Below are 25,604 nucleotides of genomic sequence, written 5' to 3'. Positions count from 1 at the left end.
AAAATGGTAAAAACTATATTTTCCTCTCCCCATACTGGGGAAATCTGAACCATCCCTTTGAAGTCTGTATTAAACCCAAACCAACCAAAGCATAAAATTCTGCTCTTTTAAAACAACTGTCTCAAAGTGACGTGGGCTGGTTAGCTATACTTTTGCCCAAGCAGCCCTCCCACCCTGCAGGCAGGAGTGGGACAGGACACGCGGCCCGTGTCTCTCCTGCCCTCCTTACACTGCGGGAGCACCAGCACCTGGCTGCTCCCTCTTGAAGCTGTTTCGCAGAAGGGAAACCCGTCTGCAGACTCACCGAAGGCAAAACCAAATGTATACAAACTGTACATATAGAAAGTCAGAATCTGCATAAGCCAAATAGAAAAAGGCAGAATTCCTTACGACATTCTTTTTAGGGCACAAACTACACAGATAGGTTTTTAACATCACGTTTGGGACCATTTTGCTGAAGGCAGTATCTCTTTTTCCCTAAAAACTTCTGATACGGACTAACCTTACTCATGAGCTCCTCTTCATTAGCTCATTTAACAACAGAAAAGCTTAACAAAATCTGAGAAATTGAATTTTTTATGTTGAAAAAACATATACATGAGCTTGCTGTGATTTCAGATGTTTTGAGTCTAGCTCCCATGTTGAAATAAGAGAAAGTAATAAAGTGCATTTCGTGATTTGGCCACGCAGACTCCGAAATGGACTTTCTTTGCAAACAGTTACTTGCACAAGTGCCCACAAGAGCTTCATCCAATTAGGAGCAAAATCCAAACAACCCAACATGACAACTGGGTATTTGCAGCCCAGCTCTAGGTAGTGTGCACATACGCAGAGGCACTTCACAAGTAATCAGTCTAGTTATCAAACACCGTTTTATACAATAAATATGACTAATAGGGCACAGGAGACTTGATGGTTTTGCTGCTGCTACCCAAATCTTATTAGCAAAGAAAAGCTAAGGCTGCTTTTCTCCCATTTCAGTAACTTGTGATAACAGTGGCATTAGGATGCCTGCTCTGACCACATTCTTTTTAAGCTGTGTATGCACACACTTTCATGAGCACAATCAGGCTTGTCAAATCTACTATTCCATCTTCTTTCTCAGCTGAATTATTTATGCAGCCAATATTAAGTAAAGTATGCTTTATATATAAATTTTTCATGTCAACTTAATACAAAGTTCCCAGTTTTCAGTCACTCAGCACCAGCCCGGGTAACATGCTGAATTTCTGTCTTCAGAAGTTTGTTTTGTTAGTAATCTAACCACACTGAACCTGTTATAAATGAAAAGTTTATTGAAGTAATATGTGATTTTTTTCCCCCACTCTAATTGCATTTTGGTGAGTGAATTGTGAATCTTCATCGTAGGCTGGTTGAAATGAGGCTCTTGTTGCAAGAGATAAACAATGTTCTTTCCCTGAAAGGTGAGTTAATGAAGTGTGGAAATAAAAGACCTGTGCCAAAGCCTCCCCTTCAAACAGAACATCTTCCACGCTATCAGCTGATGTAAAGGCTCAGCCCACACCAAGCAGCAGGATATGTTGTCCAGGAAGGGATTTTGATTAGTTAAGGTTTGTGAATAAAGTGTGGGTGGGTGAGTGATGGTTTTTAATATGTTCCAAAACCTGGAAATATGTCTATTTTTTTTTTTTCCAGCAGTAAAGAAACTGAAACTGGCATGTTGAAAACACATTGCACTTACTGATTTAAGATGGCATTATAGATAAATTCAGCACTATTATGCTGTTCAGCAAATATGCCATCTGGGTACAACTGTTAATTATTTTTTGGACATAAGTATTCAGGGTACAATGTAGCAGCATCCAAAACTTCTATTTAAAATAATGAAATGCCAGTGGAGTAAAATGTCAAATGCTATAAATAAACTCAAATTTCTTGACTGTACCCCTGTCAGGTTTTTGGTAGTGAGTAAAGTTAGCTTCACACCAAGAAATTGTCACCTATTCATATATGCCATACTTACTAATACTCTATTACTAAATTTGAAACTCTCATTAACATAAAGCTGTGTGCCACCTCTTGTCCATTTTTTCAAGTAAACTCAGTCTGAAATCCATGCCAGTAATTTTAAGACAAGTAACTATATATTAATAAGTAATAGCTAAACCACTTTTTTTCTAGAAACTTATTGTGCCTCCCAAACTGTTGTAACTTACCGATGCATTTCTTTGAGCCAATAGCCATTGCACATTCCTGTTCAGACTTTACTGCTGGCCTCTTTAAATATTCTGCCTGATTGATATTTCTAAATAAAATCTGTGCTTCATCTTGAAGTTACTACTTCTTAGGGGGAATATTAGCACATACCTTACTTCAAGCACAGAATGCAGAGGGACTGTTCCAGTGTTTTAAGTACTTTCAGAGTAGCTTTCTCTCATTTATATTGTCTATATGGCCAAAGGCACAGGACCCATAATTTACATCTTGCTGTGGATAGGACTGTACCTTGCTTATTACTATGTATGAATATGTACTCAGTGGATTTAATCCTGCCTTGCATATCTCCAGCAGTACTCTGCCACCACATTATTACTTATAAGGCAGCTTGCCAATGGGCTATAGCTAAGTATATTTTGTATTGCATTGCAAAGGGAGCGAAAAATGAAAAACCCTTGCACAGTTTTGCCCATATTTAAAAAAATTTAAAAAATAATTGAAGCCAAGAAAACAATTAATAAATGTACTTAATCAATTTTAGTTGCCTTTTCTTTCTCTTCTCAAATATTTGCAACTGGATTGCATATATCATAGATACATGTCTTATTTAAATGTCACCAATGAGGGCAAGATTTCTACAAACAAATAGGAGGAAAAGAGCCAACAAATATTAATTTAATGAAAAATATGGTAGTGAACATCCACCCTTTGCTACTAAAGCTAGTCCGTAGGATACAGAAGGAAAAAATGCAATTCCTTGTAAAACATGCTCCTCAAGTTTGCAAAGTCAGCCTTGAGAAAGGAAGTGAAGCAAAAGCAGCAGAGTTGGAAGGAAGGAGCAGTCAGTTTCCTTGCAGCCAGAGGCTACAAAATCAATGGTATTCACTCATGGGGATGTTTCTTGCCTCAGTGTGAACATCACCCCCACACTTACCTAGAATTGATCAGCTGGAAGACAAATTACAGGAAGAGATATGAAACTAATAGATATTGGAAGTGGTGCCAACTTTAATGAGTAAAAAGTAACCAGGGTACAGGAAACAGTGGGTTGGGAGAAGAACAAGTAGTAACTTCAGCATGAGAATCACCAAGCAAATAGAATATTTGCTGACACACCTCTGGAAGAACACCATGTGTTACTTTCCTGCTAAAATAACTTTTCCTCTCAACAGTTATTTTGAAAATAGTCACCTTTACAATCTCAAATTCTAACTGGAAGTTTAAAACCATTCCAATACTAGTGTGAAATGTACTTTGAAAATTCTGACTACAAAAGTTTTAAAATAACCTCTTCCTAGAAAAAGAGGGAAGATACTAATATTGATGTTTTCCTGTGGAGAAAATATTTCTTGCTTGCAATAGAGCCTTACAGTCAGTGGCTTTTAATTGGGCAACACCACAACCTCTTATGTCATATGCTATCTGTTTTTGAGACTAAATTAGCCTTTTGCATTGCAATAGAATAAGGGGAACCAGCCAGTGAGATGGGACTCACAATGTGGACTACAGCAGTGGAAGCTGATACCACCAGAAGCTGATACCACCCCTTTATTAAACTTACTAACTCTGAAGAGAGAATTGCAGTCATATCATTATCACTACCAAGTGCATGCCTAAAAACATAACATTCACATGAAAGGGAGGCTTTGCAGTCAAAACTGTGCCCTGCCAAACCTTTAATGACAACTTTTGTCCACTGACAGTAGTTTATCACATGGAAAATAAATGTTCACTTCTAATCAGCATTTCCTCTCTGCCTGAATGCACAACAATTTTCATATAATTTCTCTTTTCAGTTTACAAAAGCCAGTGCAAAACATTTCTAGCAGAACACTCTAGAAAGCACCAACTGCAAAGGACTCATTCATTTTGTGTAAGGCTGTACCAGAACACAGGCAGGTATGACAGGTAACCGGGCAATCTTCCTTCTCTCAGGTGCCTCTGCTGTCTACCCCATCATCTACCTGCATATGGCCACCATGAGCACACAGGGAACTGGAAGCAAACTGAACAATTGCATTTAGTTCTTCCTCACATGATATCTTTAAGTTTCAGGAGGAATTACTTATAACTCTCCTCCCTCAAGACACAGAGCAGCAGTTTTCCTAAAAAAATAACAGCAAGCTTACTTTTTCTGCCCTCTCCCCTTCCCCATCAGGCTCAATTAGCATCCTAACTTCTGTATGGAAAGACTGGATTTTATGTGGGAGAAGTTTAGACAACCAGAGGTTATTCCAGAATTCTAGTCACTTATTTGAGTCACTTATTTTAGTTGCATTGGTTCATTTTAATGAATCTAAAAGTAAAGGGTTGGAAATTCTGGCTCAAATTCTTCCTTTTAATATACATATTGTTTCTCACTTTGACTCCAGGGAGAGCACTCTAAAGAAAGATATAGCCCCACATCAGCCTCTTACTACATTCATTGGCCTTCAGAGTGCAGTAGAACAAAATAGTAGTGTCATATATAGAAAGTGAGTTGCTTGACTTATTCCTCCTTCCTATTTTCTCAGAGTTTTTGGATTTATGTCCTCATCATCTTACATTTGTTCCTACTAATGATATACTCTCAAGCTATTTCCTATTACATACTTACTCCCTTTATTCTTTTCAATATTGAGCTACAGAGACTTAATTCCACCCACACTACACAATTTCTCCATTTTTGTTATGACCAAACCTACCAGTATCTAGTGGCTTTTAGCTCCAGGAAGTTAATATTTTAAAAACTTAAGAACACATTAAAGAGTAAGGAAGATACTAAGACATGGTGATAGTTCTTTGGAGAAAAGAAAGAATGTTTTTTGAAGAAAAAATACCAGTTACTACTCTGGTTCATACACCTGAATGGGAAAATGAAGGTTTCAATTGCTTCCTTACACAGGTGATGAGTTTCCAGCTGAGCAGCAGCAATGCCACATGGACCTCTGACTGAGGTGGCATCTGCCCAACCAGGCTTGACATATAGAGAGCACGAAGGGGGACCAGAAAAGGTCACAGAGAACAAGTGAGTTCCCCTCAAGTTGCTTGGACTGCTCAGTATCCAAGTAACATAGGGTGAATCCTCCCCGCTGTGTTGACAGCCTGTCTTGTAATAACAATGTAATAGGCTTTCCCATTTCTGTTTCCTTCTCCAAAACTGTTAACCTGTTTCTTCACAAATCCTTTCAATATTTCTCTCCACTAACATTCTGGATATATTCCAACTTAAATGACAACATAATTTTCACTTTACTCCCAATTTGGTGATTGGTTTTCTGGTCATTGTTTGGGCTTCTGCCTTTTTTTTTTTTATTATTTTAAATATTGAAGAATTAGGATACTGTGCACATCAACTTGCCAAAAATAAATGTGATATAAACAAAATTACACCTGAAATAGCAACACACTGTTTTAAATGACATATGGCTGCTGTGCAGAACATAGTGTAGAACTTTAAAAGGCTCAAAGCTGGGGAATTGACTCTGTGCATCTAACATACAGATTGCAGTTGTTGCCCCATCTATTTGGGTGTTTTTTTGAAAAACGAGAAGAAGCAAGGTTGAGGCCACAGTTATACACAGTTTTATATGGAGCATAGATGAGCCATTTACAAAGTGTGCAAAGAGATATTGCATTTTTAACTTGAGATAAAAAAGATGTTTAAAAAAACCCAGAAACATCCTTGTTGAGCGAAGCCACTACAGTTCACAGAAAGTACAGAATCACATAAAGTGAATATCAAAACTCTCAACAGCAGTTTTCCTTCTGAATTCAATCCAAAATAATAAATTTACTCTGGCTCTGCTTTCTCTGTTCACTTTGGCTCTTATCTAAATGACAAGTTGTGTCCATGTGCTTTGGATAAGTATAGCTGAGTGTCAGGGATATGACAGAAGCATCCTAAATTCTGCCAGACAAATTGCAGTAGATGGGATATTATTTTTTTGTTTGGTTGTCTGACAGTGCCATCTGTAACTCCTGCCAATTTTCACGTGTTACTCAGGGCAACTGCTTTCCTGTTGTTGAGGAAAAAAAGAAGGGTGTGAAAGAGCTAGCCATCATAAAGTTAACACTTAGGACACCCATTTTTGTGCAACTTTTAAAACACTCCTACCTGCAACATGGAAGAGAGACAAAATGCAAAACACAAAATATGAATACACGAGGGAGTCGATAGACTGACAAACATAAATGTAAATTGAGAAAATTATTTGTGCTCAATGTTTTGCTGTTCAGGGAAGCATTAAAATTACACATGACCTGCTCTATTCTTAAGGGTTAAAATGGGTACCTGGGTGGAACATCAGTGTTGGAAACACTGGGCTCATGTGGCTGGATGCACATGACCTAGTACAAAAACAGCCTGTGTGTTACATACAACTGAAGCCATTTGTCCCTTCTTTTTGCAAAAATAACATTCCAGCTTCATCCATGTCATCCATACCACATCGAGGAACAATGTTACTGCAGTCTAGTAAACAATTACTGCAGTCTAGACTAGTGTGTGCCTTCATTCTGGTCATTGCGAGAGAGACTAGCTGACAAGTTCGAGTTCCTCAAATATTGCAGGAAAAGGAAAAAAACAGAAGTAATCTTCTATAGCAATAGCACTGTCAAGGTATAAAAGATAGTCTTCTATATTAATGCTACAAGTGCCAAAAGGTGGTCCTGAACTCAGAATTATTAAACATGTTAATAAGGTTTATGTTGTATGTGCAGGATCACTGTAGCTGTCTGAAGCATTAAAGTGTTCCAGACACACATAGTCACAGGTAGCATTTCTACTGGACTTCTCCTGTGATACCGATGAAATCAAAACAGCCTTTTGTTCATAAACCTCTCCTACAGTTTGGCTTAGATTCCTGCATGTCATGTCTTTTGCAACTTTTCTTCCTCCCTTCGCTCAAATAACCAAATCGAGGACTAATCTCAATATAAGATTTTGCAAATAGATCAGAACAGAGGTACTCTGTCTTAATGACATGACACAGGGAACCCATAAGTTTCTCTCTAAGATCGGCTCTACAACTAGCTTTCGGCATGAATTGCAGTACATATCTAGAACTAATATTAGTTGCATATGCTTAACAACTCTACGAGGGGACTTCAGTACATAAAAGCTGTGTAGCTCAGCCTTCCAAGGACATCCACAGGAGACTGGATACTTTCTAAAAATAAAAGTGAAGAACAACAGTCTAAATTTGTGAGTGTTTTTAGGTTTAAGCATACATGTTTGAAACACTTAGTCTTAATTATTTTTTCTGCAAGTTTTTTTGGACTAGTCAAAGTAAAAAAGTATAAATCTTTGTCATGCAAGCTATGATGGATGGTATCCCTTTGTATTCTCTCTTTCTCCATGGCAGAGAAAAATTTAGAGGAGTAGCACTCTGCTGCAGAAATTAATCACAAAACCTCAGATGCCTCTATGGAAAAGGTGGGCTTGCTTAACATTCTTATGAATTAAAAATTGTACTTAAAGGAAAGTTTTTTAATAATCTCACTCAAACTGCCAGAATAAGTTCTTAGGTGAACCTAGAGAGCATGTTGTAATCCTTCTTGAGTTGAGAATAACAGATAAAATACTGCAGGAAATCTAACCTGTCGCTTTCTGTCCTAATGCCAAAAATGTAATCACTCTTGTCAGAAATGTTATTGTACAATAAAATTTGAGAATATTAAAATACCAGAGCAGAGATTTTATATTAAAGACATTGCTCATGAAATTATTTGGTGCACATTGGCAAAGTCTGAAAGCCCGGTGGGCTTTTTTCTTCAGAATGATACATCTGATTCTGACAGAAAGAAATTCAAAGAAGTTATGTTCAGACTAATTTCCCAGTAACAGCAGAAACACAAGTCATGCTCAGAAACAAAAATCCAAGTACTATAACATTTGAGGGTTGTATTGAACATACTGATAAATCAAGTGTGAGTAGGTGAAATTCCCCATATGAAAATTAAATACAAGTATTACAGAAGTCACAGCAAATTCTGCACAGGCAAAACTCTAATGCATTAATATTTCTATTTAAATCAACTTGTAACATCTTGTTTCTTTGAAGAAGTAACAAGAACTCTGTAAATTCTCCTGAAATCATTAGGCACAGAGAGATGCACCTGTAAGTGCAGTTAAACCAGAACTCAATATGTAAATAAAATCAACTAAATTAGAAAGAAAAACCTCAACCTTTTAATATGGGGAAGCAAGTGATTCTTAATGATGAGTCAACAGCAGCTATGGGCTAAACATATCAGCTCCATTTTGATGCGGTTCTTAAGAAAAAAAAGGATATCAATAGCAAGCTGAGAGAATCTCAGCAGGTCACCTCCCTCTGTGCTGCATTCTTAGAGTGAAAGATTGGAATAGAAAGATGGAGAGAAGCGTCGTAAAGCACAGGTCCTCCTCCTCAAGTCACACAAGCCAGCTTCCATATCAGGAGCTTGCATCTGCTTCTACAGAAAAAGAACTAAACATATTCCCTTAGTCTTATCACACTATCACTCTGAAGAAGAGAGGTATTATCCATGTTTGAATTAATCTCTCCAAGCCTGCTTGTCAGATCCTCTAAAACAAGGCCTCCATTTAGTGTCAGAGTTCTCTTTATGCACTTAGCGGCCTTTCTGACAAGGGATCAAGTTGGCCACATCTGGTCAAAGGAGAAAAAATATGGGATGCCTGACTGCCATGAAGAGTTCTGCTCCCAGATTCCTTCCCGTCCTGCCAGGATGGCCCAAGACCATGGCTTCAGCCTACTGGTAAGCAATTTTTTCCCCAATCCTCCTTTTCAGCTCTTCTAATAGTACTTCCCTTGAATATATGAGAACCTTTTCAGACCAATAAAGCATGGTAAGTTAGGCTTTTTTTTTTAACTTAAGTTTATTTTTGCTGCAGCTAATCCCATTTTTCTAGTGCATGCCAAAATCCAATTCTCATATGGTAAAGCAACAAAATGTCTTAGTCTTACCATCATGCATTGCATAAAGCTAGAGAGCTTTGTATTTAGGTTATTCCTTTCATTATATTAGAGATCACACATCCCTATCACTGTCACTATTTCCTCAACCCATAGCTATCCAACCTCTAATAAAAAATGTTGTGGGATTTTTTGCTGGACAAACATTACAAGGTGACATATTCCCACATTTTGATCAATTGCTGGGGGCTCTGCTAAAGCAATTTCTTGCTAAAGGACATGAGTAATCTTCAGTATATCTGACCTCCACTTGCTTGTTGAAGATCATCCTGCATACCCAGCAAGCGCATGATCAGAACTGAATACACGAGTGTGACAAATATTGTCTGAGATGCTGCCCCAGAACAAGTAACAAACTGGAGGAAATACATTTAAGTAATTGTGGAATATAATTAACTTGTTTCATGAAAACTGTGGGCTGCATCAAAATAAAGAAATTGTGGTTTTATCTAGACAGACTTTAAGGGGAGGAGGTATTCTTAGAGCAGCTGACTGTGAACATTTCAGCCAAGATGTACTCAGAACACAGAGACAGGTCTATCACTTACAGTAATGAAAAGTCATAAATGTCTTTATTAAAGAGTTATTTCCTGCATAAAGAAGAATAAGGGACTGAGGAGTCTCACAGGTTAATGTAGAAGGAGTAGGTGAGCTATTTTTTCATAAAATAGTTCCAGACCAAACACTGAACAAGAAGTCAGGTCTGAAATCTCTAACTGACATTGATGCAGATGTTAACTTGAGGTCATGCTTTGGGTAAGTGTGGTGTCACTCTCTGCATGGAATACAACAGATTCAACTACCACAGCAACAGCAACAAAATTGAATTAAAACAATTAAAGGCTGCCTATTGAGCTCTTCTGAGGCTCTAAAATAATGTAAATTTGTATCAAAACCTCCCACCAAGAAAAACAAAAAAAACCAAACAAACAAAAAAACCAAACCACAACGACAACAAAGCCAACAAAGAAAGCACACAAGACAACCCCAGAACTATTCTGTCTTTAAGACTGTTTCTTCTGATAAGATTCCAACGTATTTATGGATAGCATCCTCAGGGAAGACAACATTTTTTTGCTTCAATAAATCAATAAATCAGCATCCTACAGCAGCACTTGCCAAAGCAGCGAGGGGCGTTTTAGAGTGTGACCCGCACCAGGCAACTTCTGCCTCTACAGGTAAGACTTCCAGTAAATACATTCACCGATGAGGGGATCAATGTGAGAGAGAAAAATCTCCCTTAATCTTCAAGAGAATGAAATTCACAACATTTTTTTAGATCATACTCAGACTTTTCAGTTAGTTTTAAGTCATCAGCTCATTATTACCACCTGCCAGGAGATATTTGTGGATCTCTGTGGTTTTCTGAAGCAGAAAAACAGAACTTTTAGCTTGTAGCGATATTTTTAATCTGCCTACCCAGCCCTTGAAATTACCTGAAAGAGGTTTTATAGAAGCTGCAGTTGTTGGCACTTGTTCTTTACTCTGGGCCGCAGTTTACAGCTTTAAGTCCTTTAGCCGTGTGCCATGACGTTACCTCATTTGTTGACTCTCATATTCACTGCCGAGAAGCTTGTCACAGCTGCTTCCTTGCCAGTACATAACTGCCTGCTATTTGCAAGTTTTATACAAGTAGAAAAGCAAAGAATTAATGTTTCCTCAATGAAAGGCATTTTAAAGCCCCTTCTGTCATCATGCTCAGCAATGTTCCTTTAATTGCCTTAAAATCCCACAGATTTTAAGCCTTTTCTGGTAATGTTATGTTACACATTTTTGTTCTTGACTGTTTACAAAAGAAACACACATGACTTTTCCCCTTGTAATTAAGGGAGGGAATAATTTAGTTATCTAAATAGCTACTTTCACCCACACATCAGTCTTGTTTGTGACTCAGGGAAAGCATGTTTCCTCCCAAGTCTCCAGTGAAGCTGGGTAGGCAACGATAGGTTGGATTTTTAAAAGAAATAAAACTTTTTAAAAGAAAGCAACCAGGGACTTGCTTCTAGGTAAGAGAAACACCTTGATATTCTAGGAATAACTTTGTAAATGAGCAGGATTTGTGAGGCAAAACCTCAGGGACCCCCAGCAAGGGGAGTCCTCAGACCTCAGGCCCAAGACCACTCCAGCGAGGAGGCTGCGGGTGGGCAGGGGCTGGTGCTGCAGGGGTGGCAGTGCTCGGAAGCCCCCGGGACACAGCAGCGGCTGCTGTGGCATCTTTAGCCATCATTTGCCCAATACAGTCTCTGCACAACCTGTTTTCTGCTGCCACAGGTCTAAGGACACATAATGGAAGATCTTCTACAAAATGTGTACTTTTGCCCAATGCGTTTTGAGTATCAGACAAGTGTTGGCCTCAGAACATTCAGTGAAGATTTAATCTGGTAACACATCCATTTCCTGTGTCTTTTTGCATGATTTTTTTACAGATTCATTTTTATTATGAACCTATAAACCAACTCTTTCATGACTATGCTATATTCTGTGGAAGGTGCTCCTTCCAGCCAGGACAACCAGAGGTTATGTTTTCCATCAAAGATGATCACAGTCCTCTAGTCTCACACACTACACGTACCCAAAGGGATCACACATGCTCTTTTTATATACAGGGGTGGATGAGGCCCTACAGGGAAGGGGAAGCTGCTGGGAACTCAGTGTTTGTCCCAGGGAATTTGGAATATGGGATCTCTTTTCAGACCCCTAAAGGAAAGCCATGGCACAAAGCAGGGAATATGCAATTAAAGCCCCACCACTGGGCAGGGGACTGACAGCTTTGCAGATTAACTTGACACCCGCTACATACTGTACTTACAAACATACCCTGTTGTGGGTCATGAGTCTCTATTCTAGAGGGTGTGGGGCATGGAGGGAAAAAAATATGCAAATATTTGACCTCTGTTTTATGGCCCTGCTTATATGAAAATTAGTGATTAAAAAAAAAAAAAAAGAAAACCACACACCAACATTACCACCTTAGATGAAAAATAGATCAGATGGATTTTAAATAGTTAATCCTACTAGAAATTGCTGAGAAAATAAACTGACATGTACATACTTCTGCAAAAATTCTAAATAGTACAATTAAAGTTTTTCCTGTTAGTAAGCACACTGCACATTATGTCCATTTATTTTAGAACATATTTAGCATAACACAGATCAGATCTATCACTAACTGCAAACCATGGGTTTCTTCTACTGGATCCAAAAGCTCTTAGAGTAATTAGTCCATCCTTAGCACTACAGAGCTACAGCCAGCAGGAGGCTCTGAAACAAATAAATTTAATTAAATCCCTTTCTAAACCACCTTTTATACTTCATCTATGCCAGGAAATTGCTTCACAGAAGGGTAGTCATCAGGCTGTTGTGCAAGTAAGGTGAACACCCTGAGCATGTTTCACACACCTTAGTGTTGGGGAGCAGGGGAGGGAATAGAGTATTTTTGTTTGCCAAAAGTAGGCTTTGATTCTTGCAATAATGCCACGTCCCAACTCTAAGACATAACTGCGGGAGTTTAGCACTGGGGTTGAGATGAAGAGCAGTAGAGATTCTGACTCTCTAGGTGACATGATCTCAGATGGATCTTTGCCCTGGTGACTCCCTTGCCCCTGTGGTCTTGATCATTCTGAAAAGCACTACACTACAATGACAGATAGGAAGTGAACATTGCTGGAGAAATTTTAAAGTGTCTATTAATTCAGGTGCCACAGTAAAAATAAAACAACAACAACCAAAAAACCCCACAACATACATGCCAGGACTGTCAGAGTCAAGCATCTTCAAGAGTCCTCAGCAAACAAAACCTACCTGCCACTACCATCCCGCTCCCTTGATGGCCTCATGGTTGGGTAGGCCAGCTTACTATAGCTGAGACTTGCTCAGCTCTCAGGTTGTTATCTTAGCTCAAAAAAAACCCCAAAACACCAACAACTTCATATTATTCACTGTACTATTTTGTTTTGAAGAGATATGCAGCTGTTTTCAGTCTGGCTATTTACACAGAACTTACTTTTGCTGTAGCAGATGCTGGTTCTGATTCTGTAAGTTTACACACCCAAAAAGACAATGAAAACTTCAGCCAGGTCAAGAATTCAGAGCAAGTTCACAGAAGAAATATCAAAAAATACCAAAATAATTTACAACCAAGCAGTGACACCAGCTAATGGTTACTGGGATGGCAAGCAACTGAGACATGAAATCTATCCAATTTAACATTTCCTGTGGAAATGTTCCATAAAGCTGGAGGAGGTTGGAACTCAGCCTGAGAGGATTTGGATCTCTGTAAATCCAGCCTAAAGAGCAAAATAAATACTGTGTATGAGAGTATTCTGAGGAGGGTAAGACAGTTATCTAAAGATAAAACTTCAAATTTGAATTTTCACTTGATAGAATAAAATTCTGCACTTATAGAGGCAAGCCTCAATTGGAGAGAAGACAAGAAAAAGGACCTTAGTTTGCTAAAATATCTTTGTTTCCCTCACATCTGATCTTGCAATCCTGAATTCATATGTCATTTAATACAAGCAAGATTGCTCTATTTCTATGAAAGGTAAACACATATCCAGCTAAACTGCTAAAAATTCGATGTCTCACACTCTATCAGTGATTCAGGAGTGTAGAGCAAGGCTGGAAGCATGATATTGGCTGAGCTGTTTAATAAACACTTCTGTGCAACATCAAGACAGTGTTGCTTATTCTCTATTCTGCTTCAAGTTTTGTGCTATTTGGTTTGTTTCTGAAAGGCATAGCTACTGACATGAGCCATTAATAGGGAGCCTTAGCTTTTGTTAGAAACAAAAGACACTGTAAAGTTCATGATTGGGAGAAAAATAAAATTCAAAGACCAACAAAAATTTAGAGGTGAACACAGAAGATGACTTTTTTTTTGATTGTTTAACATCTTCGTTGTTTACACAATCTTGTATACTTAGGTAGTGGGTTTTAATCCTTGAAGTAGCTAATACTGAAATTTTATTGTAGATCCTTTCCAACAGGACTAGTATGAATGCAATTTAATTCACTTGTTAGTGTGTGGATGATCAAATCTCAGAAATATGAGAGATCCCTTCTGCTTCAAGAGTTTTGTTACTTTGCACTGGTCTTCATGTCACAAACACGACAGATTCCAACAGTTACTCAAAGGAAGGTTCATAAAGTAGTTTAACTCGCCAAAAAAACCAGCTTGCTGCTAAAAACAAACAAAGCGAGACTCTACACACAGTCACATATTGGTTATTTTTATCTTTTTGGTCATGAGAATGTTAGTAAACAAACCTTGCTTTCTTTCAACAAATAGTTTGATATACAGTCATATGTACAGAGAAATCTGTGTCCTCAAACCTTCCCCAAAACACAGAACATAACGATATTCATTTCCTCATGCCAAAATTCTTGATTATAAGCAACTCAGTAAATAGCAGTAAGCAAATAGTTCCTAATGAGCAGCTATTCATGCAGCTGAAAAACTTTGGGAAAGCTCATGAGCTGAATTTCAGCAGAGGGATGTAAATGAAAATAATCAGAGCAAGCAATGCTGCCTACAGGTAGCATTATAGTGTCTAGCATTGCAATGTATAACAGTTATAATGGAAGTATCAGGCAATTTTAGAACCTTGTCATATTTGACATTTTTCAAGAAACGGAGATTAAGATTTCCACATTATCTCTCCTATGCTGGCAATTTTTACTGGAGCTTTTTTGAGACGCTATATCAGATTTATTTCAGTCATTTGTAAAAATTAGCATTGGTAGAAACTCCTCTTTTGCCCCTATTAACAAAATTCAATACACAACCATTTTCTTAAGCAGCTTGCTATGTTCCTTGTCACCAGGAACTCATTTTTTCACCACTTCTATGAAAAATACTACTTCGCTGTTCCTGTGCAGTTCATGAATTTTTGGTCTCCTGGCACAGAGCAGCTCCAGCCTCAGCTGCTGAGGCAACAGGCACAGAAGCACAAGCAGAAACGCTCTCTCGCTTCTGGGTTTCAATGCTTCTGCTCCCCTGACTAGAGGCTGAGTGGCAGGTGGGACAAGAGCCAGGAGGAGAGGGTAGAAGGAAGCATGGGCTGAAACTAGAAAGCTGCAGGTGGAAAACTAAAAGCACAAAGTAACTTTATTTTTTTTGTTGTTTCTACGGTTTGGACTGTTAAGTTCATAACCTTACCATCCTCCTACATAACATTTGTCTTATGAAGTCAAACATTTTACCAGATTTCTTTTCTTGGTCTATATTTTTCTGTACATTGTCTGACTTACAGGACAAGATGACCATTTAAATAAGCATGTCTTCATCTGCCACTGTGAATGTGCACTACAGCTTTTCAATATAAAGTAACACCATATAAACAAACGTAGTTCAAGAGGAGAGCTAGGTACTCCTCTTTTGGGATGTAAACATCTTTTATAGCATAGCCATGATGTTAAAAAATGTGCAATGGCTTCCTGTTATTGCAACAATAGATGATCAGGCAGGTGAGGAATGGAGAATGAAATGGCACTTCTGTGCTGAAATCCTTTTGAGACCTTGGCATCACTAACACACTGGAAATGCACATGCAACCCAGATATCTATTTGTCTAACATGACGGACATTCATAATGTTGAAGTAGCAGATTGTTAACCTCAACTGTAACTAGATTTAGTCTATAGTATAAAACCATTTTTCCTTCTGCTTTAAAGTGGTCCATGCCAACACAAGTAACATGTAAAATTGGTTTTGGCACAGCTCCTCATTTCTCCCAAGACTAATGAACTACAGAGCCACTTCACTACACCTCACTCACTGTCACATAATATACCTTGATCCTCTCCAACTTCATGCATTTTGAAGGAAAACTCAGTGCATCAAAAACAGTGACTCAATGCGATTATATAAATGACTACCAGGACTATATATACACATTTGATACATCATCCCCCTGCGCCCCCCCCCCCCCGCCCCCCCAAAAAAAAAGTCCACACACATATACTTTGATCTTGACCAGGATTTGCTATCTTTCACCACATTCATTCTTCTCTTTGATATTGGCTTAAATAAAAGGATAGTGACCCCAGATACAAAAAATCCAGTACCTGCTTGCTGTTACACAAATAATAATCCAACAAATCCTCTGTATACTCAGAATTTCTTTCTGACATCTCTATTCATCTCTATTTACATGAGCAGCTGTAGCTCTTGCTTTCTCTGAGCCACATCATCACTGAAGGCACCAGATCATGTCTGACCACCTGTGAACCTCTGCTAAGGGCTTGCCTAGTACTGTTGCACATCACCTACTGCTTCTAGGAAGCAGCCCTTTTTCATTAACCGTTAGCGCTCCCATTTTCAAAATCATAGGGCCATGGTTCTTTTGGAACTTGCATTTCTGAAGGTTGTATGACCACTGTAATCTAATGAATGACTCTTCAAATTCATAGACCATAGCCTGGGAAGCCAGTGAAGGAAAATTAGGAGAGAAACCTGTAGTTATTTAATCACTTGGAACCTGGCTCTGCGCAAACACATGCATTTCAAACAGTGGTGGTTCTGACTCCAATGAAATTGGCTTTAACACAGCTAAGTAGCACCACAATGTGCCTAATCAGCACCTCTGCTACATCACTAGTGAAGTTCTGATGGACAGAGCAATTAAAATGCTTGTAGCCATCTTATGCTAAAGCCAGTCATGTGAACACAATAGCTGCTGCATGCCTTGCGCTGTAGTTACGTTGCAATCAGGACAGCAGCTACACATCTGTCAAGCATTAGGTATTTTTCACATAGACCCTCTGCAGGAAGATCACTGAATAAAATCCATTGGGAGATGCCTGTTCAGTCTAATCACAGGATAAAGCAAGATATGGGAGTGTCACTGAACTGTGAAGTCACTGTGCTCATCTCTCATGCCCATCATGGAATGATGTGAACAAGCACCCGCCTGCCTGAAGCAACGTGCGCTCCTGCAGAACAGTCTCCATAGCTGTGGCTGTGTCAGTCCTAGGGACACTGCAGGCAACTGACCATTCTAGGCCATCTCTCCTGAATGTAATGTTAATACATTCAAAAAGCTGATTAGTTGAACTGACCCATCTTTTTGTCAGCTTTTCGGTCTGTCTTCAGAAATCCCATAATAGGATTTACTCTTCTGCAACAGTTCACATAGGAGCCCTGTAGAATTCAGTCCAGAGAGCTTTTACTACAGGAAAATAAGCTGGTGTATCATTTCACTGCACTAAATTTCAAATACAGCAAAAGTATGAAGAGTAACCAGGTTCAGCATTGATTTGCATGAGGTCATTTGAACATTATTATTCCTATAAAAAGCACACGTGCTGTAGCAAATTCAAACTGCATTGCAGGAACATGATGAAAGAGGGAGAGCATTGGAACTGTCTCACCAGCTTCCTCACCCACTGAACAAAAAGAGACAGCAGCCAAGAAGTCAGACAAAGTAAGCAGGAGGCCTATATTTGGCAGCTCATTTTTACATGCAGCTCCATTTCAGAGAAGCAAATGAAGTGGTAGCTCATTTCAATCCACAACCTTCATTCAGCTACACAGAAATTTGCTAGAATCTGTATGTGGCTGAAATTTAACATTTTCTATTTCAACCATTCTTGAGGATTTTCTTAAGACAAAACATGCATAAAACTATTAAAGTACACACATGCTGACTCCCCAGGCTATCCTAGTGATATTTCACTTGCCAGTCTTCAGTGTTCCCAGGCTTTAGAACAGCAACTTGAAATTTGGAAGAATAGCATGTTTGTACATATACTTTATGCTGTTCCAAATCTGCACAAATACTAAACTTTCAAAAAGATGTCATGTAAATGAACCTTGAAACCTGCTGAATGGGATAAAGGGGTGAACGAGGTAGTGGGAAGTATTGTGGGCAGTTCTGATCTCCTCTCAAAAAGCAGGGCTAGACAAAATCTGCAGAGAGTGAATTCACCGTGTTTAAAAGATAGGGAAATGCATGTTATAAATGTCCAAGGCTGAATGTGGAAAAGGAAAAATCAGACATATGAGATAGAGCTTCAGAATTATGACTGGCATAGAGATAGTACAACAAGATGGCTCATTCACCATCTCTTTCAGTGCAAGAACCAAGTGGCCTCAAATGAAGTTAGCAAGAACCAAGCCCAAAACAAATAAAAAGCGTTGTTTTTCCATACAAAATCAGTAGAGCTCTGTATCTGCTTGCCATATGGATTAAAGAGGAAACAAATTCATGGAAGAGATACCCATCAGCAGTTGCTGACTACACAGATACCATATTACCTCAGGGTGTTTCTGTATTAAAAATACTTGGAGCTGGGGAAACTACTAGAGGATGCTGGTTTTGAATTCTATTGAAGGCAGGACCTTGGGCCGTAGCTGTTTGGTTTTTTTTAAAAAAAAAAAAGCCTTCAAAAAAATCTCTTTATACATTTATTTCCATGCTGTTATCTCTCAAGTGATAGTAAGCCATAAAAAACAAGTAATATGTCTATTTGTGAAGTCCCAGAGATTTAAAGAAGGCTTAAAGTAGACAGGTCCCAGAGGACATCTAATGGAGTCCTGAATTGTATCATCTTATATTCTTTATTCTTGCCAAGGGCTGGTCTGTCCTGGCTTTGCTGCTTGCATACATTCACTCATCCCGAGAACAACAAGGAGGAAAGGAGAAGTGTGGCATGGAGTTTATCAGCTTAGAGCCAGAGGGGTCACAGTATGTCACAGGGGAAAGTCACTCTCCCTAATTTTCAACTGTTATGTAAAAGAGGCAACTTGCTCAACAAAATGAGGAAAAAAAGGCTTCAGTAGGCTCTCCCAGACAGTGATTCAGAGTTCAACACCTACTCAAAAATCTTGTGAAGGTGTTTCCATCTCTCCTAGGCAGACAAGCTGGCAAATACAGAAATTCAAGCAAAATGGCTAAATTTAGGCAAATAAATACCCCTTCTTGTGCAGATTGGAAATAGAGACAGAGCCTAAAGAGAGGACCATGAAATAAAACTGCTTGAAGACTGCCCAGGAATGATGGTATTTTATCATCACATCACATCTAATAACCAGAAAATGCAATTGAGTCACTCAGTAGGCAGTTTGATTTGATTTTTCTTTGATGTTTATAATTACATCCCATGCTAGCAGCAGAGAGGATTGGGCTGTGACAGTGATAACTGATAACCTAGTGGTGCATGTTTTTGCCTACAACATCACGAAAGTAGCAAGTCGTGATAACCCCCAGCAGCAACAAGGGCTAAAGATGAGACTTTCACACAGAGGCTTTTGAAGCATTTATGGCATTACGCTGCCACTCTGTAGAAATCAAATGGTGTTTTTCAGCATAATAGGACAACCTTCCTTTAACAAAATGATGGTGTTAGCTGAGCTCTGCAGCTCTGGAAAGCCTGGAGGGGCTCATTTACACAGGAGTTAACGGGCTGAATTGTGCACTTCTTCCCAAAATGCAAGCCTCTGTGCAGATATTCTCCCAGTTTTTCTGTCGTTCACCAACCTTTGCCTTCTGTCCTTCTGACCAAATGTAAATTGCATGGATTAGCTGTTTTCACAGCTGTATGAGCTACTTCAGCTAACAGTTGCCTAACTTTCAAAAGCATAACAGCACTCATCACAATCCAGGCAAATATTTCTCACAATTCCACTCATTTCATCATCTAAAAGTCCTTGAATTAATGTAGGATCATAATTATCCAAGTATACAATTAATTGTTTTCGAATCAGTCCTTTTATTATGATTTTTTTTCACCCTCTCTCAATTAGGCTCAATTTCAATGTTTCCAGCTGAAACATCCTTAGATAAATACTCTTGTGACTACTATGACAATAGGTAGTTCAAAGCACAGCATAAATGTAGAATTTACCTGTTTGGGAACACAAAAGTCAGATAGGATCTTGAACTCAATAGATAATTGGAGCTATGCCTACTAGTCTCCTGCTGTTTTAATACAGTGAGCACTCTGTAATTCTAAATTGTATAAGGACATCTTAAACTGCTGTAATGCTGAAGCGTGTTGCCTCTCCCGTGCTCAGGAATAGACGTGCAGTAGTTATGGAAATGTCTTGCAGTGTGAATTTTTAAGAATATGTTGGACAAGCTGCTTCTGACAGTTGCTTAAGTATAGTTGACATTACTTTCAGAGAAGGGAATTATGTTTCGTGGTTTTTCCCAGATCTATTTTGTAGAATTTCACAGCATAGCAACGTTTAAGCCACAGTACAAATTTATAAAACAGCAGCAGTTTGGATACTTCAGGATTTGGTTTGACCACACGGCCTTCTGAAGTTCCTTCCAGCCTGAATTTTCCTCTGATTCTCTGCATAGCTATACATATTGCTATATATTAGACTGTTCCGCTCTGTTCATCACTGTGATTTAGAGGTCAAACTTTCACAAATGGAGAGCTACAGAGGAGGCTGGTACATGCCTGCATATAAAAATGATTCTTCTTCTGTACATTTCATACCCTTAATCTGTGTATATAACATCTCCCATCTGTTTTCCTCCATATTCTGGTCTGCTTATACTCTCCCTCTATTTCTCTCATCTGTTCTCTTTTCCTCTGGGAAGCACCATATTCTAAGAATTTTATTGGATATTGCTATGTGTTTAGAATTTGTCCAAAAAGTTTTCTCATTCTGAAAGATCACATCTAACTGAACTGTATTTACAGATAAACCTTCAGAAAAATGAAAAAAAAAAAAAAAGTTAGAATTTTAATTTGCAATAAAAGTAATAGCTTGGCTGCTACAACAATAAACTTTTATGTAATTAACTTTGTGGGATGGTAAACACTTTTCCCTATGTATAATAGATTATGAGTGTGTAATAAATTGAGTTGGCTCCAAGATTTCAGCACAGACATAAAGGGGAAAAGAAAAAAAATTATCACCTTAGAAAAAATGCAACATTCTTAAATTCAATCTTCAGTGTAACTGGCTTCATAAGCTTCATAATCTGACTAGTATAAATGAGCTTTTGGTAAATGGTGTAATTTACATGTACTTACAGCATGTTATAAACCCACACAATACTTCCATTTCTTTCTCTAGAATTTGCTTCTTAGCAAGTGTTTTTGACAAGAAAAACAGCTTCATGACTCCATAAGAACAAAAATATTTGGAAATTGCTTCTAGTGACAGACAAAATTTAGCTATGCCAAGAGCACCATTAAAACTGTAAAGCTAGTCTATTTATTTTTCTAAAGCTTAAGGACTACATAGCCAATATCCCAAATATTGAAGTCAATGTTATTCTTTCCTCATTATCATTGTTTCTGGTTTCTTACTCCTTAGGTTAAGAAGGATTTGGAGATGCTGAGAACTGGATGGAGATGTGAAAACCATGCAAACACCTTATTTCACACAAAATAGAACTCAGACAAGTTTAAGAGGTTCATGTGACCTGCACTTGTTCATACAAGCCAGGGAGAAGTGCCCTCTAAATCACATGGCGTCAGTAGCCTTTGTATTCCAATCATGAATCAGCCAAGTCTGAACACCACAAAACTTAGTTCAGCCTTAAGTTTGTTTCCTGCTCTTTTCATTTAAATCAATCAGAAATTTTAAAATGAAAAATACATTAAAAAAATAAATAAATAAAAGTAACACATCCTCCTCCAGCCCCGCCCCCCCCCCCCAAAAAAAATAACAACCAACCACTACACACCACAAACACACAAACCAAACCTACACCACCAAACTTACATGCCAAAATTCCAGCATTACACACATAGCTGAGCCCTCTCTGAACCTCACTGCCATGAACAACATGGTTGTCAACACTTGTTTTTTGTTCACTGAAAGCAGGATCTAGGTTCTTGGGTATTTTTGTGGCATTACATCACTTAAACTATTAAAAACTGAAAATAAAGTTACTAAATGAAATAATTTTTAATGCAAAAGCTCTATTGCCATTTTTCTGTATATTATGATTTTAAAGAAATATACCAAAACAATTACTTTGTGAGTTCACCTACAAGAATGAATAAAATCCAATTGATAAAGACCTTATAGAGTTTTCACGTGAGTGTCTTGATAAGCTTTAAATGACTTTATTAAGGCGGAATAGCAATTTTTCAGATTTATTTCATAAAACGAAAAGAATTCTCCATTTAAACTCATGGCCACATTTGAAAGTAAAAAGAACTTAATTTTTAGATGAAAACAGCAAAAAGAATTTTTAAGAACCAACTGAAATAGAAACAGTTGGTTCTACTGCTTTAATAAGCGACTTGGAGGTTTGCATTCGTTCCTGGTTCATTCCACATATAGAGACATATTAATACTAACCCTTCAGAATATCCTTCCTGACACCAGGATAACCACACTGCCCAAGCTTGCACACATCCTTCCCAAATGCTCATCACTGGGAAAGTCAATCCAGCCTGACAGCACTGAGAATTATGACCATGTCACTTGAGTCTTTAAAAGCATTTGTATGACGTATTGAAGGAATAAAAAATAGGGTTCTTCCTAGAGAAACCATAATTAAGTATCAATGTTCAGATTCCACCAAGAGACAAATTATTTAAAAACTGTATTATGATAGAACTGTTACTAATGAAACAATGGTTAAAGCCATCCATTTACACCTAGAATATAAGGGGGACCTTTTTTCCCCTGTGATTGTCCTTTTGATGAATTAAAAACCAACCAACCATAAAAACCAAACCTGCTGTGACCAATATCTCACTCTTCAGCACCATATCAGAGGCACAAAGGTCAAGCCCTTGTGTGCATAAATATGTAGTGAGAGCCCTCATCACAAGGATTTCCAAACTTTTGATACCTGACATCTGACACACAAGAGTTTAAGCAACACACAAAACATTCTGATGTTCCACTGACAAACAAGATCAATAAACTACAACCAAACTAAAAATGTTTACTCCAACAAGCATGATAAAGTCATTGCATAAATATTGGGTTTGATGACAATTATAAAAGATCAGATCGTATTTATGTAAATATACATTCAAATATTTATATTTTATCCAGAAACTTACAGATATACTAAAATATGACCTTCAGATTAGGCAACACATATTAAAGTGCATTTTTAATGATGTTTGAAGGAACTGAAATGACACCCATTTCCCTACCACGTTTGCTTAAATGCAGCCTATGAAGTTCAAATAGTATGGCTGTCCCAAGAGATTCATAAAGTAGCCTCATATATCCAGGTAGGCAGCATTTACTTATAAGACTCAAATTGTGCTAGGAAAATTGAAGAGAGTACTGCCATTGGTGTTGGAGAAAGTGAGACTGGATATTAAAGTGGATTCAACAACAGAAAAAATATCATAATAAGCACAGGACCTGGTAATATTACCCTGTGTTCAGCTTTATATAAAGAATAGGGGAATGGTTGCATGAATTTTGGCTTGGAAGACTGATGATAAAGAAATTTGAGCGTGTACCATGGAGCAGTGAGTAAATGCATATACCTGAGGTCTAGTCCAAATATTTTACAGTATGTATATATAAAGCTTAACTAAAAAGATATTGATTCAGTGTGGCATAAAATAAGAAAGTAAATCATTAAGACAAGAAAGACATGACACAATTACCATTAGCTTAGCCTTTCCCTAAAGTTTAAGAACCTGTAATTGAGAGCCATGAAAAAAAACCCAAACATCACAGTAGGTCTAATTTTATCAATCTTTAATTAAATTACTGAGCTACTAACTCAGTTCAACAAAGCTGGTTTTGTATGGCTCTACTTTTATTCCATTTTGGTGCATTTTTTTTGTAATAAAGGTGAAATGCAAGGCCTGTATTCAGGAAATTACTTAAGCATACTTTAGTTGTAACAATGGACTATCCTTAATGAGATCTATATATGCCTTCCAGTATCTTGCTGAATGTTAAGTGAATAGATGCTTTAAAAAAAGAAAAAGTTAAAAAATCAGAAACTTGAAGCCCAAATCCCAATCTGAGCTCCACTGCTGCTGCTCTGGACATCTGAGCTGCTTGGTGGGTGTTCAGGTTGTCTGAATTGCAACCAGAAATACACTGAGCTATTAACATGGCAGATGCCAGAGAGCTGCATGAGTTGAACCTCTGGTGTGTCTGGCAGGAAATTTTAATTTTAAAATTGGCTATAAATTTTAGGAATCTGAAAACAGGTGGCACACTCCTATTTGAACAGAAACTGAAGAAACTGGCATTGACTTCAGTGAGAGGGGAAGATGACCGGCCCAGCCTTCCAGCCTGCATTCAGATCACCAGTCACACTGCATTTACTGCAACCCTATCTAGGCTTCTTGCATTTCCCTCTCTAACCAGGAATCAATACTGAATTGGAATTTGGGTCCCTGTAAAGGCACAGTGAAATAGTCCATGCATTTCTGAAGTATAAAAGTTCTGGCAAGCCAAAAATGTGCAAAAAAATCAAATAGAAGCTCTATTCTATTTTATATGCCAGTTGTCTAGAAGGAGTTGCGAATGGCACTAAAAATTAGAAGAAAGGAATGGGTGTTGTATTAGTGCTCTGTCTCTACTCAGCCACCCCCAGCAATGGATGCATTTGGCAAGACTGCACAGATGTCTCCAAGAGTCAGAAGTGGAGATTTTAGTGCAAAATTTTCAGGCAGCACCATCACAATTTAAAACTCAAAAATCATATATTATAATTAATGTCAGGAACTATACTAGGAGCTCTGACTTCGGCCAATATATCCCCAGCAGGTGGCATGGTCACTAAGGACAAGAAGCCCAAAAGCAGTGTTAGCACATATATGTGCATGCACACATCAATGCAAAAGGAGTCTGTTTGCTATCTGTTCTCTTTCCTGACAACATCTAAGAGCACTCAGGGAGAAAGATGTGGACCAGATTAATTACACTGGTAACGTCTGTCTCCTCATAAACAAACAAACAAAAACCCAACCAAACTCTTTCCTAGAGCAAATACAGGGTACAAAAGGATCTGGCACGGAAGTGGAGTAGAACACATAAAGAATAAACTCAAAAATTGTAAAGGTATTTCTCATGCATGCACTGAACTCTTGTACAGATACAGAGCATGTACACATACACAAAGCAGTTTTGTGGTACAGAAGATGCAATCAGAAGAGAGAAGAGGTGCAATTTCTGAAGAAGACGAAAAACCTTAATTCTGCAGCGGACCAAAATTGGTCTGCTGTGCCTATGAAATGGCTTGCATAGAATAAAGCATTTTCCAGATTCCCAACCAACTGGCAATTCTAGTTCTGAAGGTAATAATTAAAGTCCAGCTTCACACTGCAAAAAGCAGCAGAGCTGGCAGAGGATTTTTCCTGCTTTTAAGTGATCAGGCGTGGATCAGAATGGCAAAGAAATATTTATCAGGAAGATAAAGATGAGACAGTTTTTGAGATTACTGAATCATCAGTTACTGACTGACAGCTGAAACCCTAAAAATCCCATTAGCCCAGTATAACAGTCACTATGGAGAGTGTGGATAATGCTAACTGCTTTTGAAAAAATCATCTCCATTGAAA

General features: G+C 38.2%; 1 protein-coding gene across 1 annotated transcript in view; it reads left to right on the top strand.

Annotated features, from left to right (window-relative positions):
- Positions 1-8,827: 8,827 nt before the first annotated feature.
- The window catches only part of SPHKAP (SPHK1 interactor, AKAP domain containing), a gene marked incomplete at its 5' end in the record, with an annotated part of 97,641 nt that continues 80,864 nt past the window's right edge, over positions 8,828-25,604 (top strand). Inside the window, one exon of the mRNA XM_080349993.1 lies at positions 8,828-8,916. Coding sequence (XP_080206119.1) covers positions 8,828-8,916 — 89 coding nt within the window. The remainder of the gene's footprint in view (positions 8,917-25,604) is intronic.

The sequence above is a fragment of the Nesoenas mayeri genome (genome assembly GCF_963082525.1).
Source record: "Nesoenas mayeri genome assembly, chromosome: 9".
NCBI lineage: Eukaryota > Metazoa > Chordata > Aves > Columbiformes > Columbidae > Nesoenas > Nesoenas mayeri.
This window is presented reverse-complemented; position numbering and strand designations above follow the sequence as displayed.